General features: G+C 39.4%; 1 protein-coding gene across 1 annotated transcript in view; it reads left to right on the plus strand.

Moving 5' to 3' along the window:
- WWC2 (WW and C2 domain containing 2) overlaps positions 1-17,361 on the plus strand; it is a 106,369-nt gene that overhangs the window by 83,491 nt on the left and 5,517 nt on the right. Inside the window, exons 13-21 of the mRNA XM_009277347.2 lie at positions 957-1,037; positions 1,121-1,207; positions 4,342-4,534; positions 6,191-6,355; positions 7,170-7,291; positions 8,319-8,508; positions 10,472-10,636; positions 13,757-13,849; positions 14,922-15,164. Of these exons, the coding sequence (XP_009275622.2) occupies positions 957-1,037; positions 1,121-1,207; positions 4,342-4,534; positions 6,191-6,355; positions 7,170-7,291; positions 8,319-8,508; positions 10,472-10,636; positions 13,757-13,849; positions 14,922-15,164 (1,339 nt within the window). The remainder of the gene's footprint in view (positions 1-956; positions 1,038-1,120; positions 1,208-4,341; positions 4,535-6,190; positions 6,356-7,169; positions 7,292-8,318; positions 8,509-10,471; positions 10,637-13,756; positions 13,850-14,921; positions 15,165-17,361) is intronic.

The raw sequence follows: 17,361 nt of genomic DNA on the forward strand, positions 1-17,361 counted from the left end.
TGTTTAGTAGAAGTGTCTTTATGAGCATTGTGTATGCAATGACTTAAAATTTGTCAGTGTGCTCCTGAAGTTACAGTACATTGATTTCTGCTGTACAGACCAGTCCTTTGTATTGAGTAATTTGAGGCAGGGGAGGAAATAAATACACTCTATCAAATTAGCTATCAGCCAGGAAATTAATGGTAAAAAGGAAACCTCTAAATGTACAGTCTTAAAATAATGCTGTCATGTCTTGATAAGGTGTGGGATGTCTGTGTCATTCTCCACGTTTCCTATCTTGACATCTTCTATCTTGATCTTGTTTATTGATCTCAACAGTCTAGTTTTAAAAATCAGTCAAACACGTTAATACCACATCCTCACTCAAACCTCCCAGAAAATGACTGGAAATTGTTTTGCAGTATGGATTCTCTGTAATTCCATTCAGTGCTGGAGTCGCTCTTCAGCTGCAAGACTTGGGTCCCTTTGGTTCTTTGAATGCTTCTGAAAACAGGCTCAGAGGAAAGATGCTTCTTGTTTGCACAGAAACCTCTCTATTTTACAGAGCTCCTGCTTTTCAAATACTCTCCAAAGCAGTATTTCATATCCAGTTTACGGGTGGTCTGATGTTTATCACAAATTTTAATTTCCAATTTTGTATTCAGGGGTATAAAGAACTAAGTATGTATAGGAAAATGTCATGAGTTTTTCTCTTGCCTGTTAGTCTGGCCTGCTTCAGTAATCAGCGTAAGGCCTTTCTGACTCATTACTGGAGTTGTCAAACTGTTCAGGCAGCGACTGTCCCTAAAACAGGCATTGCTGTTGTGTAGGCTCTGAAATTCTCATTTGGAGTGCATGCTGTAATTAAATCAGCCTGTTAAGGAGAATGTATATATGTTCTGTGTATGCATACCTTAATTACTGCTGAAAGCTAACTATAATTTTCCTAAATTTGAGTATTTGCCTGTTTGCCCTAGACCAAATGAAACTGAGGACATTGTATATAGTGAAGATGATGCAACAACTCTGGAGGCTGCCCAGGTACAAATAGGACTCAGGTAAGTGAACAGCAAAGGGAATATTTCTGTTCATACATAAATGCGAATAGTAAACTTCCCTCATGTTGTCCTTTCTTTAACAGATACGACCACAGCAATTCAAGTTTTGTGATAATCATAGTACGGCTCAGAAATCTTCCAGTGTTTTCTGTCCCCCTTGGCTCTAAAGTGTAAGTCAAACAATCACTGAGCAGTAGTGTTGAAATATGAGAGTATAATAATAACTTGTACAAATTCTCCAAAGGAATGGATTGATTTACTGCTTAACAGCACTAAAATATGTATAAAACTTTTCAAACTGTAGTAGTACTTAGCTTTTACATATTCCAGCAATGCTGCAAGAAAAAGACGTTACCAGGAAATTGCACGTTCCACTAAGTGGAACAAAAAGCATTGTGGAACAAAATCACATTCTGTAGATTTGTGAGTGCAGAGCAGCTATTCTGTAGTTACTAAAACCATTCTTTTGATACTTTGCCATTCTTTCAGCTCAGAATGTTGTCTTTTTACTTTTATGTGGCATTTTGATGTAAAATGATGTTAAAATAGTATGTGTCTTTTAAGTGAGCTTTTAAAGGTAAGGGGTAATTTGATAAATTGCAAGTGGACAAGCACAGCCACGTTGAGATACAGCTTCCCTAACAACTGGAGCTTGGAGGTCTGCTAAGAATTAGTTCTTGTGTTGAATTGGACAGGAAAGATCTAAAAGTAATTACAGTGGAAATCATAGGTAGGAAATGAACAAAAATGCCTGAATAAGAAAATGTTACCACTGAGATTCTAATCCAAAACTCTCATCTGTACAAATAAGAACAGCTTGCCTTGGCTCCTTGGGGACACTTGTACTTCAGTGAGCTTTTTTACAGACTGGAAAGCTATCTTAAACTGTTGAGAAGCTTAATAAGATTAGAGTAGAACATAATCAATCCTTGGAAAAATTGTTTTTCTTGCTGGTTTCCTTCCCCCGTCCCCCATCACCTTGAATTTGATTGGCAGATCAATATTCCACTGAATATGGAAAGGATGTATAGGGATACAGGCCTGGGTGCTTGTTGGATTTTTCTGTTTGGTTTTGTTTGTTTTCAATAACAAATGGTTGTCTGCTACCATCCTTCCTTCTCTGACCTCCATCTTTCCCCTGCTGACCTTCCAAGTCCACTAGCATTTCGTACAAGAATATAGAAAAACTAGAGAAGAATAAATTGGCACAGCTGAGAGGAAAAGTAGATAATGTAGAATATAGAAAGAATGTCAACAAAATGTTCAGTAAGATAAAGTTAGGTCATAGCTGGCATCTTTTTAGGAATTAAAGTATGAAGTTGTAATTAGTAGTCAAGTGTCCTCAGTGCAGAAGTCCAGACCTGCTGCTGCTAAAAAGATTTACTGAAACTCAAGCTGCCCAAAACAAGGAGGAAGAAAGGACAGGGTAAAGGAAGGACCTTGCAAATAGCCTTTTTTCTGTCACTTGCCATTGTGTGCATATATGTATATACTGTACAGGTACGTACAATGATAAAAATTGGGTCTGGAAAATGATGCTATGTTATAACTGTATTTTCTAGAACATCAAATTGGATAGGTTAGTTCTTTATTGAACCTTTACACGCAGAGGAATAAATTTGACATGAGGTCTTACTGATATCTGTTTCGACGCTGTTTGTAAAAGCTGTTCACTTTTAGAGTAGGTAGAGCCTAGCCGAATACTTATTATTTGTGTCAGGATCATTTTTTTATCAGTTGAGAAGTCATAGGTTTGTCACAGCAAAATCTGAGGCATTGGTTGACTTTTTAACTTTTTTAACTAAAATGAAAGTAAGCACTCTTGTAAAACAAAACCAGTGAGCAATTTATCTTTTACTTCTCTGTTTACCCCTCATTCTGGCCTGATGCCAATAAATTGGCTAACAATTATTAAAAGAAAGCTCCAATGAACCACCTTTTAAACATACTTTTAATATACTTTATCTTCTATTCCTACCTCTTTTCTAAATGTTTCCTAATTGCTTAATCTATTAAAATAGCTGTTTTCAGTAGACCATGCAAATTGCTCACCTACATTACGTGAGTACGGCAGCAGCACTACTGGAATTACATTACACTACCACTTAACTTTGGGATTGGTTTGTCAAAATGCTGGATACCTGCTATCCAGTCTATACACGCGAACCAAACAACTTAGATCTTACTCTATCCCGAGAAGCTTGGCGTAACTGGGGAATAAAGGCTATGCCCAAATTCAAGTAACAAAATCAATTTTCTCACAGACCTAATTTCTTTTGGTTTAATTAATGTGAAACTAAGTTTTTAATAATAATAACAACAGTATGTACAAAGTCATTACCAGAAAATACAGCAGTAGTACTATAAATTTTGGGAGAACAAGTTTTTTCCAGAATAGTTTTCTTTGGCCCACTTTTTCTTCTTGCTTTAGCTAGCTTCATTGCATTCTATTCTACAGTGAATGTCAATGCTATTGAAAGCCAATACTAGAAATAGGCTAATGCATAGGCACAGAAAAGATGTAAAACAATTACTATGCTCATTCATGTGTATGAGAAGCTGTGCAGTAGGTAGATAATTTAAAAATTGCATTAGGAATGTCTTTATCAAGCTGCTACTAAAGCAAGACCTGCAAGTTAGCAAGTATTACCTTTATCCACATAATGTCCATTGATACTTGTTCTATAATGAACGCAGCTGCATAACAATTTCAAGTTATTCCCCGTGCTTAAGTTTAGGCTTGCAAGATGCATTCTTCTAAGTCTCACTTAATATAGTATGAATTGATCTTAAGCAGCTATGGGCCTAGCTATTTTCTTCCTCATTTTCCTTAGTTTTCTGGTTTCTTTGGAGGTTTGGTTTTGTTTGTTTCTTTAAAAGATTAAAAGGCGTCACTGCTTTTCAGTGCTGCTCACATCGTTCTAAAAGTTTAATTTTTACATCCACCCAAATTTTTCTCATGTTTTTAGTTAACATTAAGATCATGTTTCCTCCCATCTGTGACATGATCCTCAGTGTTCACAGTACTAAACCAGAGGATAAATTTGGATAGAGACAGAAATAGCTACCTCTCTCGCTACTACCTTACCAGGCACAGAAATTCCTTTTTGGGAAGTGTTTGTGCAAGGGGCAGGAGGAGTTTCTCATGCCTCTTTTTCACCTCTTTTCCTATTCCACCTCTGATTTGTTGTTGTTTCTTTTTTCTTGCTATGCAGTCCTTTAGTCGATGGGGTCAACTTCTATCATGCGTCACCAGCAAGTGCTAGTTTAAATACAGGTAAAGATTTTGTTTTGTTTCCGGCAGGTATATTAGAGTAGCAGTACTTCCATCCTCAACTGATATCAGCTGTCTGTTCCGCACAAAAGTTCATCCTGCCATGGAAACCATTTTATTCAATGAGATATTCAGAGTAGCCATTTCCCAAGTAACACTGCTACAGAAGACGCTGAGAGTAGATGTTTGTGCTGTCAGTAGAAGTCGTCGGGAAGAATGCTTGGTATGCAGTTTTATTTCTGGCTTTTTTTGGCATGCATTTGTTTATAGTGTCCCCTCTTATTTTGATGGTCAAGGCTGCTAAAATTCCACAGTACTTAGAAACAAACTCTGAAGCATAACTTGGTTGTTGCTATAGTACTTAAAATACTACCTTTCTCTGAAATTCCTGATACAGAATCTAATCCTGGATGGAAGTTTTAGGAGGTGTTTTGATAATTCTAACACTGCATTACCTTAACCCTTTAATTACAGATTGATATTCCATCTTTGCAGTTTTATACATAAAAAACCCTCATAAACTTCATTGCACCATTACCCTAACGCTAGATTTTAAAGTAAAAGCTAAATAAGAGCCACAGTATGTCCAAAAAAAAAAAAAGCAAACCCTCGTTATCACAGCTTGTCACAAAGAACAAACTAAATTACATTTTTGCATGTTATTGTAGATTATATGATGTACACCTTTTTAGTCTTTATGATCTGTAGAAATAATAAAAAGGCATGACATTCATAGACCAGCCTATTGGAAACTGGCACTTTTAAAATTTTGTTGTTAATTGTGGTCATCGCCCAATTAGTGATGCTTCATTTACTGTCAGATTGGTTTTGCATGGTCTGGTACAACTCAGTTTGGTTTTTCACCATGACTTAGTAGCACAGTGAGATTCTTGGTTACAACATGCTGTAAGAGATGCTGGAATCTGGTGGAGTTCATCAGCCCCAACTACTGGGAACAGCCTCTCACTTTCAAAAACGTAGAAGTTAACTTAATTCCTGGAAAATGCGTTGGCCTTTTTCAGTATGTAAGAGGCTTCCCCTCAGGTAAGGGAAGGGCAGCAGAACAAAAATGCAACAGAACGCAGGATACAAAGGTGAAGAAAAAAACCCAACAACAACAACAAAAAAAACCACCAAAGACATAAGGGTTAATCACAAGATCAAAAGAAAGAGTTGGGAGTACCACCCCCAGCAGAAAGACCTGGGCAACATGACCAGAGTCTTGGCACGAGCTATGTACGCAGCCCAGTAGCTGTGAAGATGATTTGCTTTGCCAAAGAACAGAGGACTTTAATCTCCAAGGCACAGTCCAAACACAAGTACTTCCTAAGTTTCCCCAGAGTGCCAACTCAGTGGATGTCACTGCTTGTCCAAATGAAAAGGTTTCTTAATCTCTTTTACTGTCTTTTCATCTGCTTCTTTACTCGTTAGAGCAAACAAGGTCATCCATTATTGTTTGCTGTATTGATGATTTTTGTGGTGGAACAACTGAAAAATTGACTGAAACTTGCTGCTCCATGGGTTGATGCTGCAGGTTTCATTGACACAGTTTTTCATTATTGAACGCTATAGAAAGCAGACGTGTGCATTACAGTGCTATAGAGGGTTTTGTGTGTGTGCATGTGGGGAGAAATTCTGCAGACGGAAATAAAAAGATGGCAGAATGGACAACATGAAGGACCTTTCCATGTACTTCTATTTGTTTAAGTAGAAGTGGAGGGAAATAGAAAATTGTGCAGTTAAAAAGGGAATTAAGAGTCATGTCAAATTTGTGCTGCCTATTTTACATGATAAATACTGTAGAATTTATTTTCAGCTGTCTTCCAGGAAAAAAAAAACAAATTTAAACAATTTTCTTCCCCTTTCTTATTTTGTGCAGGCTGGGACTCAGATCAGTCTGGCAGATTTATCATTTTCTGATGAGACTTGTACTCTGTGGTACAACCTGTTGCCTTGCAAGCAAATTCCTGGCAAAAAAAACAAGGAACAGAATGAAGAATCCATGTTTCTGTTAAGCAAGCAGTCATCGGACTCATTGGACTTGGTGAGCAATGTGTTGGCTGTTACTGTAATAGCAAGAAAAAAGCCATAGACTCTAATTGTGCTGTTGCATAGTGGTTACTTGAACATGTGAATTGTTGTTCCCTGAAGGTCCAAGGCCCTGTTGTCTTGCAGGCACTTTTGTCAATAGTGACTTTGTGCATGAGTAGGTCCTATATGGGGTTTCGGACTTGTTAGCAAGTGTGGATAGGGCTGGTGCTTCTTAGTGGGATACAAAATTGCCCTCCAGTTTGAAACGCTTCAGTTGTGTTTCATTTTAAAAAGAATGTTATTGAAGAGCTTCCTTAAGTTTACCATTGATTTTCATATGTGCACATTTAAAAATTGGTATTTATTAATTATATGAATTTGCATGCTTAAAGCCATTGCACTGAAAATGCTGTTTATGCAAAACATATCCTAATTCTTCTGGTTAAATAAGCTTTTCTGCTTTAATATCTCCTTAAGAGAACTACATTAAAAAATGTAACTTTTAAGAACCACCTTTTTTTACCTAGGGATATTACATGTATGAGAGGGAAAGGGAGACGAGACATTAAAGGATGACAGGAGCATATTTGATTGCATTAACCTTTTTTCAAATTATCTATTTTTGATTGAGATTTACTCTGTATAAAAGCAATCAGTTAACGTGCTACACACTGACAATTCAAACCCCTTATACTTATGATCTGAGTCATGTTTTTGCTGGCATCAGGAAGCAGCAGGGTAACGCAGCTCTTGCAAGAGTTGTCATTTTTTTACCTATGTTACGTATCACTCAGTTCTGGTTTCATCTTCTCTTTCCTTGTGAGGAGGATGCTGTGTCAGCTCTGCTGGAGAGGACATCTGCTGAGCTGGAAGCAGTAGAACAAGAGCTGGCTGAAGACGATGACGAGGAGGAGGAGGAACAGGAGCAAAGGGGCTCTGAGGAAGACTGGTAAAGCCAACCACTTTTCCTCCCTCACTGCTCATGCCTGAATGATTCCGCTCACTCCTCTTATTCTTAGACAAATGAAAGGGCTGTACTTTTGGAGGAGATCATAGAATCATAGAGTGGTTTGGGTTGGAATGGGCCTTTAAAGATTATCTAGTCCAGCCCCCCTGCCATGGGCAGGGACATCTTTCACTGGGCCAGGTTGCTCAAAGCCCCATCCAACCTGACCTTGGGCACTCCAGTGATGGGACATCCACAACTTCTCTGGGCAACCTGTTCCAGTGTCTCACCACCACTGGAAATGGGGTAAAGTCTCATTCTCTTGTGTGGTCAATTCATTCACCTTCTTTCAGGTTTACAGTGTCTTGGCTGCTCTGTTAACTCCTACTGCTGATGCTCCTCCATTCCATGTACATCTTCCTGTGAAACCACCTGGGGAGTCTAAGCCACTGGAGGTGTACTAGAATGTCTCATATCAAATATTAGTTGCATTAACTATAATAAACAACTAATAGGATTTGAAAAGAGAGCTGCTGTCTGACAAAGTCAGTGTGTGTGTGCACGCGCTTCCATTGATGGTCTTGTTTTTGAAGAAGTTGTGAGCTTTCCCAAGAAACAGATTTCTTGCTAATTTGCTATGTTGAGTTCTGTTCCTGTGCAATTTCTTAGCTGCAGTGTAGAAATAAATACATGCTGTATTGTGGAGGAAAGGGAGACTCGCTCATTTGATTTATTAATTTATTGCAACCAAAGTCCTTCAACGTTATCAACTTACAGCTATTGAATGTAGCGCAGTGTTGTCATAATGATCTTGAAGGTGAACTGTAGTAGAGCTTGCTGGGTTTTATTGGAGTATATAATGAAATTTGCCTTCACGTTAAATTAATGGAAGTATTTGGGTGATACATTTGTTTTCCCTGTCAGGAAAATGCATACATTATACATGGGTGAACACCTAGGCCTTCTGATACCTTTCTCTGGTGGTCTTTTTCAGTTTGAGAATAAGCCTGGGCTACTTCCGTTCATACAGGTTAGAAATGCTCGCAGAAGCCTCTGATGAAATTGTGGATGAAGAGGAAGACGGCATTAAGCTGGCAGTAGAAGGCAACTGTACTGATGACATGGGGTTACTCATTGATTCACCAGAAACAAATGAAGACAAGGACAGAGAGAACAGTGATGAGGCTCGTGAAAGCCAGGAAGCTGTAATACTAACACTGGTGAATATCTTAAAATACGCGTTCCTACGGTATCTTACTGTGTCTGAAGATCTATTTCTGAGCAGTTAATGTAGAAGCCTGCTGCATCTGAGCATTTACAACTTGATGTGGCCTTTGCTGTAGCACTTGTCAGTATGTACTTTTAATGAAATTGGTGTGGTCACTTCTGAACTATGAAGAGGGCATTTAACAGACATGCTAGGCAGAACTTCAAATTAACTAAAAATGTCTGTCTTCACTTTTTTTGTTGCATAGGGAGAATATTCAAAATACAAGTGCAGTTCAGTAGCTTCAACTTGTGCATATTTAAAATATTTCTGCACATCTGTTTCATTGTTTCCTTTTTTTTTCTGATTCATTTGATAAGCAGCGGGAAAGACAGAACAGGGGTCGAGATCTTTAAACCAATGAGGGGATGTCCTTATTTCTTCCCTTTATTTTAGGGTGTAAATACAAAAACTGGCTTAGCAGAGAAGAGGAGGAAAGATTAATGAACAGAAAACTCAAAAATTAGTATTAAACTGTGTACTATTGAACTACCCCCACACTGCACGTAACAAATTCTAATTCCATGTTCTTGTTAACTGTTCACTTTAAATTATATTCCACCTTTCTGAAAGCACTTTTAGTAAATTTTTAGTAAACATATGCCTGATGTGGTAGCACGTACTCTAGAAATAAAATTTTTAGAACACCTTTCTGCATCTTAATGAAAACACTGTTGCATGCATTAAACTCACAGGTTCTGTAAAATAGCAAAGGTAAAAAGGCAAAGAATGAAATCTTGCTCCTTCAAGTTTGTGACAATACAAAAGTTCAACACCTCAGTGGACTTGCTGGAAACTGTGATTACCTTCCAATTTATGTGGCAAGATGCCAAATGAGCTAAGGCCATGGTATTAAAAGGACTAACAGTCTGCTGGGTAGCAAGCAAATACAGATCAAAGCCCTAACTCGGCAAGGGGAGACATCAAGGGCAACATCCGAAGGTTAGGCGCACACACAAGTGTTTTGCTCAGCCTGGGCTGGACAGACCTGGGCAGTGAATGAAGAACATAGCAGACCTCATAGTAAAGCCAGCCACAGTATAGGTCTTCATGTGCTAGATCCTCTCAGGGTTGCAGTTGTGCGATTTAGGTCATTGTATTTATCACATGCACATTGAAAACCACGAACCTCATTAAATTACCTGAGTTGAAGGAAATGCCCCAGTGCATATCAGTAACATCCGATGTGCCAGCTGCTGCAGTGCTTGTTCTAGCCGGGCTGTCAAGATGATTGCTGCAGGTAAGCATGGGCTGCGCCACCGATGGGGATGTTGGCACCTGAGGCTCCCTGTGGCACGTGTGGGGCAACTGTAGTAGGCAGCAGGCCCTCTGAGGGAGAGCAGCTAGCAGTGTCTTTTCCCTGGGTTCACAAGGCTGGTGCAACTGCGCAGATTGCCATAAAGCAACCCTGCTGCTGGGGTTTGGGGGGACATACGACAGTATGTCTGGAAGAACCTGGGCAATGTAACTTTCCCAGCTGCCCTTTTCAGTGTGCGTATGCACCATCTTTAGCATGGCAGAACCTTGCTGTTCTGCAAATGCAGAACAAATACGTATAAATATAAATGCGCAATAATAATAATAATAATAATGTCTGCAAATGGCACAGCAAAACACTTGTTGCGCCATGGTTGCATCAGACCCAGGGCAGCAAAGGCCTTTCTGCAAAAGCTTTGGTTTTGCTGGATACAAGGGAGTACCTTCAAAGACTCACCACACACTGTTAAGCATTTTGGGAATTTTGTGTTTCTTTACTTAGCATAGCTTCTCTGTATGTGCAAGATGCTTTTCGCTGCTGGTCTTTTTCCATACGCCGCAAGGTAACAAGAATGCTTGTAAAATCGAAAGGCACAAAAACTATGTAGTGGCATGTGTCTGGATATAGCAGTTCTTATAAACTAAATTCCTTTTCATAGGTTGATAAAGAGACTAACACTGAGGAACCGGTTAATGAGAACGCAACGGTCCGACCCAAGGACAGAGCCAGCTGGAGCTCAAGACAGCGTCCTTTTGTCAGGAACAGCATGATAGTGCGCTCACAAACCTTCTCTCCAGGCGAGCGGAACCAATACATCTGTAGGGTAAGAGGAAAAACACTCGGAGTGAAGAGCTATTAGCTAGAGAGTCACTTAACTTCTTGGGAATGATGCATTAATGACAGTGAGTCATGTACCAATTTTCCCCGCAAGAGGCAGAGCCTGTGCTTTCTTTAGGTTCTTTCTTTCCCTAACTGACCTGATGCATAGTAGAATTGACTTTCAGCAGAGTTGCATACTCTTGCAAAACACCTTTACTAGGGCAAAAATACATCCCATTGGAGAGAAGTAACACAGATTCCTGTGCTGGCTGTCTGCAAAAAGCGTGTTTCACTGCATGTCAGCAACTACAGCTCTCACACAGCAAAATAATTTGTTAAAACATAGAATAGAGTTCACTGTAAACTGCCATTGCATTACCATATTTTAGTAATGTAACCATTTAAGGGTAACAGTGCAGAAAGAGCTCAGTCACCAATTTTAAATCTCACTTTGTATCTCAACTGGTTTTAAAACTGGGCAGCCCAAATCCTGCTGTAATTATATCTTTGAAAGGTGTGTGAGCACTGCCTAGGGCTGAGTTTTAAACATGGCTTTGGCAACAAAGTTCTCCACTCTCTCTAGATCTACGGTAGCATGGAAAAAAAAGATTTAAATTATCAGCCCCGTTGCTGCTAAACAAACTGTGAAAATCATGTGTTTAAAGATGTAAGCATGGATTACCAGCTCTATAGATTTTAATTACAGACACCCTAGAAAGGCAGTTTGGTTTTGATCTTCAGTTTCTACAGGTGTGTTGGTTTTGGCTATGTTCTTCACAGTAGCTGGTATGGGGCTATGTTTTGGATTTGTGCTGAAAACAGTGTTGGTAACACAGGGATGTTTTTGTTCTGCTGAGCAGTGCTTACACAGAGTCAAGGCCTTTTCTGCTTCTCACCCCACCCCACCAGCGAGTAGGCTGGGGGGGCATGAGAAGCTGGAGATGGCTGAACACCTGCCTGCCGATGGGAAGGAGTGAAGGAATTCCTTGTTTTGCTTTGCTTTGCTTGCACGTGCGGCTTTTGCTTTACCTATTAAACTGTCTTTATCTCAACCCAGGAGTTTCCTCACTTTTACCCTTCTGATTCCCTCCCCCATCCCACCGGGCGGGAGTGAGCGAGTGGCTGTGTGGTGCTTAGTTGCCGGCTGGGGTTAAACCACGACAACAGGTTACTCACACAAGTATGACTTAAAAACAAAAACAAAAAAACCTTATGCTTTAATTCTTCTCCAGTTCAGTTACAGGTGGTTGCCTTAATCATTTGGGAACACTAAAGTTGATCACTTCTCTGTGATTATCATTGGCTTAAAAAAAAAAAAAAGAAAAAATCTATAGTCAGTATCTACATACTTAAATAACTATTCCATATACCCTCTAGAATGAAACACAGCAGATTGTTTTGTAACAATCTTTACGTAATTTGGGTAGATTATTGGCTGAATTCAGAACCTAGCCTTCATCTTAATTCCTGTACACTGGAAATTAATTGTATTGGCAAAAAAACGTAGCCTTAGCTTACTGCCTGTGGAGGTCTTTGACAGGAAGTAACACTAGTTGCTCTGATAATTTAGTTAGTATAAATTCCTGAGGTTTTTGCATCTGGAAGAGTATTGGGCTTTTGTAGCTTTGAACATTGCTATGGACCTGCTGCCAGAAGCCAGCATCTAAAAAAACATAACTTGAATAAACCATTCTCTTTCTCATTGCGTACAGTATTTCCTGGAAGCAAAGTAGCCTAGGAAAAACCCATGTTTGCACAGATGAATCTTTTGCAGCTTCAGAAATACTTGTAGTCCACTGTCGGGGCTCAAGCGTGGGCACTGTAGCTGCATCCGAGTCCACGGAGAGGGCTGAACAACTCGGGTCTCCCCAGTCCTAGTCCCCAGCTTGCGCCACAAGCATACCCAGCCTCGCTTGCTTTGTGGTGCTATACTGGAGGAAAGCATCTGTTGGATACGCTCTCGCTAACTGCCAGCTGCTCTCTCTTCAGAAGAGGCGGCCTAGCTTTAAGAAAGCACCTACTCTCATCCGATGTTACAGGAAACACAAAGATTTTTGAGGCCTAAAGGACAGACCCAAAGTCTCTTGGTGCCTTTGAAAATATCCCTTGAGAAGTGCTTAAAGAACATCGGTGGTGATAGCCACCTGTGCGTATCCATGGCTGAGTTCCCAGTAGTGGCTCCATGGTGAAGAGACGGGTTTGTCTCTCAAGAGGTGTATTCATATTGCAAGAGGTTGTATTTCTCACCCCCAACCCCCAGTCAGTCCTGTGTAAGCATACTTTAGGGCTCTGGCTTTGGTTATTGAAATGTTAGTGGAATGGTTCTTTCTGTCTGTCCTTTTCTGAAGAGGTGAAATAAATATCCTGCAGATAGATGCTTCTGTTTTCTTTGAAGGTTACCACCACGCATGCTGATACATGTAACAATCAGTCTGCGCTGATGTATGTGGAACTAATGCTATAATTAAGAAGACGCTACTGCCGAGCTGTGGTGCCTATTTTTGAGAAGCAGGAAGTGCTTCTGAAGGAAGCTGTGGGCACACCTATACTTGTTACAAATAATAATAATAATAATACAAAAATACCATTTGTTGGACAGGTGCATGTCTACAGTAATTTACCTTCCCTGAAGTAAATTTGTTAAAACCCTGCCCCAGGTAAATGAAATCCATAGTTTATAATCTGCAGTGATATAAAAGCCAGACAGTGATTTGGCAGCACTTAATAACCATAGTTACCTTCCTTGCATTCCTAAAGAGTCTTCTTATTATTCATTCAGTAAGATCAATGATGCCCCATCCCTGGAAACATTCAAGGTCAGGTTGGACGGGGCTCTGAGCAACCTGATCTAGTTGAAGATGTCCCTGCCCGCAGCAGGGGGGTTGGACTAGGTGACCTTTAGAGGTCCCTTCCAACCCAAACCATTCTATGATTCAATGAATGGTTGTCTTGGTTTAGGAATAAAATTTTAAAGTAGACACTTATTCTAGTTGAAAAAGTTTTTACTTTATACTAAGAATGACCTACATGTATATCAACACTGAGGTTTTCTGACTGGTTATATCAATACAGATGTATTTGTATATGAAGATGCTTTATATCTCTGTTATGTACATTTTGACAGTTGAATCGAAGTGACAGCGACAGCTCAACACTAGCCAAAAAGTCTCTCTTTGTGAGAAATGCCACAGAACGGCGGAGCCTAAGAGTTAAACGGGTATGTGCTATGTTACCTTGGCATGGTTTAAAATAAAGTATGGGGAGAGAAGGAATAACAAACAACTTAAACCATATGCTTTATTTCAAGTATTTCAGCAAAAGCAATGCAAGTACCACATGTAGTCCTGTGGTCTCAGGTTGAAATCTCAACACAGTGGTCTCAGTCCTACATCTTCCCCCACCAACAAAGCTTAAGTTGTTCCAGTTGTGGCTGAAGCCAGCAGCAAGACACTGGTGCTCAGCATTGTGGCATTTACTGTTGGACTTTAGCTTGTTACTGTCAAAGGGATCTGGATTACGCTGCACAAAAGTCAACACCAGCAACATATATCTTGAACAAATTTTGGTGGACATTTCAAGGATTCAGATGTCCTTTTAGAGCGGATTTACTCTTCTCCAGGAGTGTTTGAGTAGCAAAAGGATTGAAGGATGAGAGCAAGATTTTTATTTCTCTTGCATGGAGTTCATTCTTACATAAGTTGAGAATTACATTTTAATCTTGATTGTAACTAAAAAAAACACTTCTGTGGAAGAGTTGTTACCAGGTAGCAGGATTACATTTGGCATAAGAAAGAAATACCGAATAGTCTGGGATGGCTTATCCTGCCTGACTTATTCATGCAAAAATGTACAGTGAAAGGACAGTAAATAATGTGAAATACACTAAAGAAATGCACCTTCACAGAGTTCATAACATTATGTGTTTGCTTAGGCCTTGAAAAAGCAAATGTTTATAAAAATAAACAATGTAGTTGAAATCTGTGGGGAAGTCTGTGTAGTGTTGATCTCCTGGCATTGTGTTGTCCTGGGGATCAGAATGGTTTTTTTTGGTTTTAACCTGTAAATACATCATTGTACACCTGGTTGGAGAAATTTTTGCATTTATTTTTAGCTAGTGACTGAAGAAAAATTCCAGAATAGATGGATTTTTTTGACTTGGATCTCATCATAGCAGCTTTCTGCTAAAGAAAAACAAAAAATATTGGAGCTTTTCTGACTGTATTGTGTCAAACCTTACGCTAGCCTCTCTAGATATTAATTTTTATTGTTCTGTCTTCCAAATGATTCAGCCTGTTTGCCAACCAATCATGCGAAGAGCTACGCAAGAGTGCCCCATACGCACTTCCCTTGACTTGGAGCTGGACCTCCAGGCATCACGCACAAGACAGAATCGTCTGAATGATGAGCTTCAGGCCTTGCGGGATCTTAAACAAAAGCTTGAGGAAATGAAAGGCAGAGGAGAGACGGACCTTCCCCTGTGTGTGCTAGAGGATGAGCGATTCCAGAAACTCTTGAAACAAGCTGAAAAACAGGTATGAGCAGCATACAGATATCGTGTGAATGAATACACTTATGCCCCTACCTTTTCTATAAATTCGTTCAAGAATTCGGTCTATCACGTTAAAGATTTCTACAGAAGCTCACATTTGACTAATTACACCTCTGAATTACATAGTGTAAACAATATGTCTTTATTAGCATTTAAACAGCATTTAAACCTAGAATTTGAGCTAGTATTTTTCTAGTGCCCTCTAAATACTTTAGTAATTCAGAGTAGAAACTCTATTATTTGGAGTAATAGTTGTGGTTGGTGTCGTAAAATAGCATTTACTTAAAAGTTAATTTAAAATTCTCACGTCCCAGCCGTACTTCTACAGACATGCATATGCTTTTTGTCCTTCAGCATCAGTTGATTTACAGTCTGCACAGAACTTGTAGCCAAAAGATCTTTGTAAGAGGTAGAGAGAGGCAATGACCATTACTTACAGTGGTAGGGGCATGTGGGAAAGGCAGTACTTCCACTGAGGCTTTATTTCCTTACGCAGGACATAATTGTTCTAGTTTTGGCAAAGAAAAGCCAAATTCTGTTCTCTATGTGATGGTCTCTAAATCGATACAAGTATATATTCACTGTCTCCAAACTGCCATAAGGTAAGATGGGATGCCTTCATGTGGATAAAAGACCAGAAACAGGATAGGAGGAGTGAGAGGCAACGGTGACAAGCTGGAACGTGGAAAATTCCGACAAGATGCATGAATAAGTTGGATGTTGTGGGGTTTTTGTTTTGTTTTGGGAAGGTTGTGTTTTGTTTTGTTTTTTTAAATTGTGAGGGTGATCATACACTGGAATAGGGGCCCAACTTCCATGGTTGGAGATACTCAGAATCTAACTGGACAATACCCTGAGTACCCAGCTCTAGCTTCACGTGCTCTGAGCAGGAGGTTGGAGTAGATGACCTCTGGAGCCCCCTTCCCATCTGTGTCAGGCAGTGTACCTCAGTTTTCAATGAGGGGAGGTTGCTAGTGACATCCAGGAGGGATTTGTACTCTTCAGCTATTTATGGTTGATAGAGATGAGTGTTTTGATGACACCAAGTTATTCAGAGTCATAAAAATGGAAAGCAATTTTAGCAAGGTGCAGAGGACCTAATATTTAAGCAACAGTTGTTTGGGGGTTTTTGTTTTGTTTTTAAAAAAAAGCTAAATGTCAGTAAATAGCCTTGTGTAGAGGAGGGAAGGGATGATCCTCATGTTTACATATACAAAGCTGAGCTCTGAATTAGATGTTAGGAATTGAGATACTCTGGATATAAGAAACAAAAACATCAGCAAAAACATCACAGCACTCAGCAGATGTCAAAAAGCAAGTAAGGCAGGAATTACTAAGAAAAGAAGTTGGAACAAAACAAATCATTGTTTTATGATATAAATACATGTTATGCCTGTAACTTAAATATTGTTCAGTTCTGGTTCCCCTTCACAAAGTGCGTAATAAAACTACAGAGGGTCGACAAGGATGGTCAAAGGAGGAAACAGCTTCCATGTTAGGAGTGGCTAAGTAACTACAACTGAAGTCTATAAAATCATGAGTGAGGTGGAGGAGAGCAATTAATCATTGTCTTTTATAATACAGGAAGTAGAGAATTGAAGAGGTGGCAGTTTAAATGCAAGCAAACAGCACAACGCTTAGAAACTGTAAAAATGTTTTCCACAGAACATTGTGAGTGCTGCAAGTTTGCGTAGGTTCAAAAAGCAGTTAAATATGTTCAGGGAAGAAAAATCCATCAGAGGTCATTAAGCATAATGATATCACCTACTTAAGAAGACCTTGATAGCTTAGGAAACAAAACTTTCTCCCAATATGTTCTCCCAGCTCTATGTTTATGCCCTGTTCTGTCCTCTCTGTCTTCCTGTCTCTCTTTCCTTGGCATCTGCTGTTGGCTATAGATAGCGGAGTTCTAAAATGGCTATAAAATACTAGTAGAGTTTAGGCTGAGCATTGACGCGTGTTTTGAAAACCCTTGGGCGAAATGGGATAAGACAGCACAACGTTTAAACATCACACAGTGTAACTCTGGTTTTTTACCATGTGAATTCATTGTATTTAATTTGATCTTTCTAAGTAAGTTTTAACCCATAAAAATAGTGGCTTATATGAAAGAAGCATAGCTAAATTTATTTAGAAGTTCATAGTTTATATCTAATGCTGGATGAAGGACACAAATGTTA

The sequence above is a fragment of the Aptenodytes forsteri genome, unplaced genomic scaffold, assembly GCF_000699145.1.
Source record: "Aptenodytes forsteri isolate BGI_AS27 unplaced genomic scaffold, ASM69914v1 Scaffold65, whole genome shotgun sequence".
Taxonomy (NCBI): Eukaryota; Metazoa; Chordata; class Aves; order Sphenisciformes; family Spheniscidae; genus Aptenodytes; species Aptenodytes forsteri.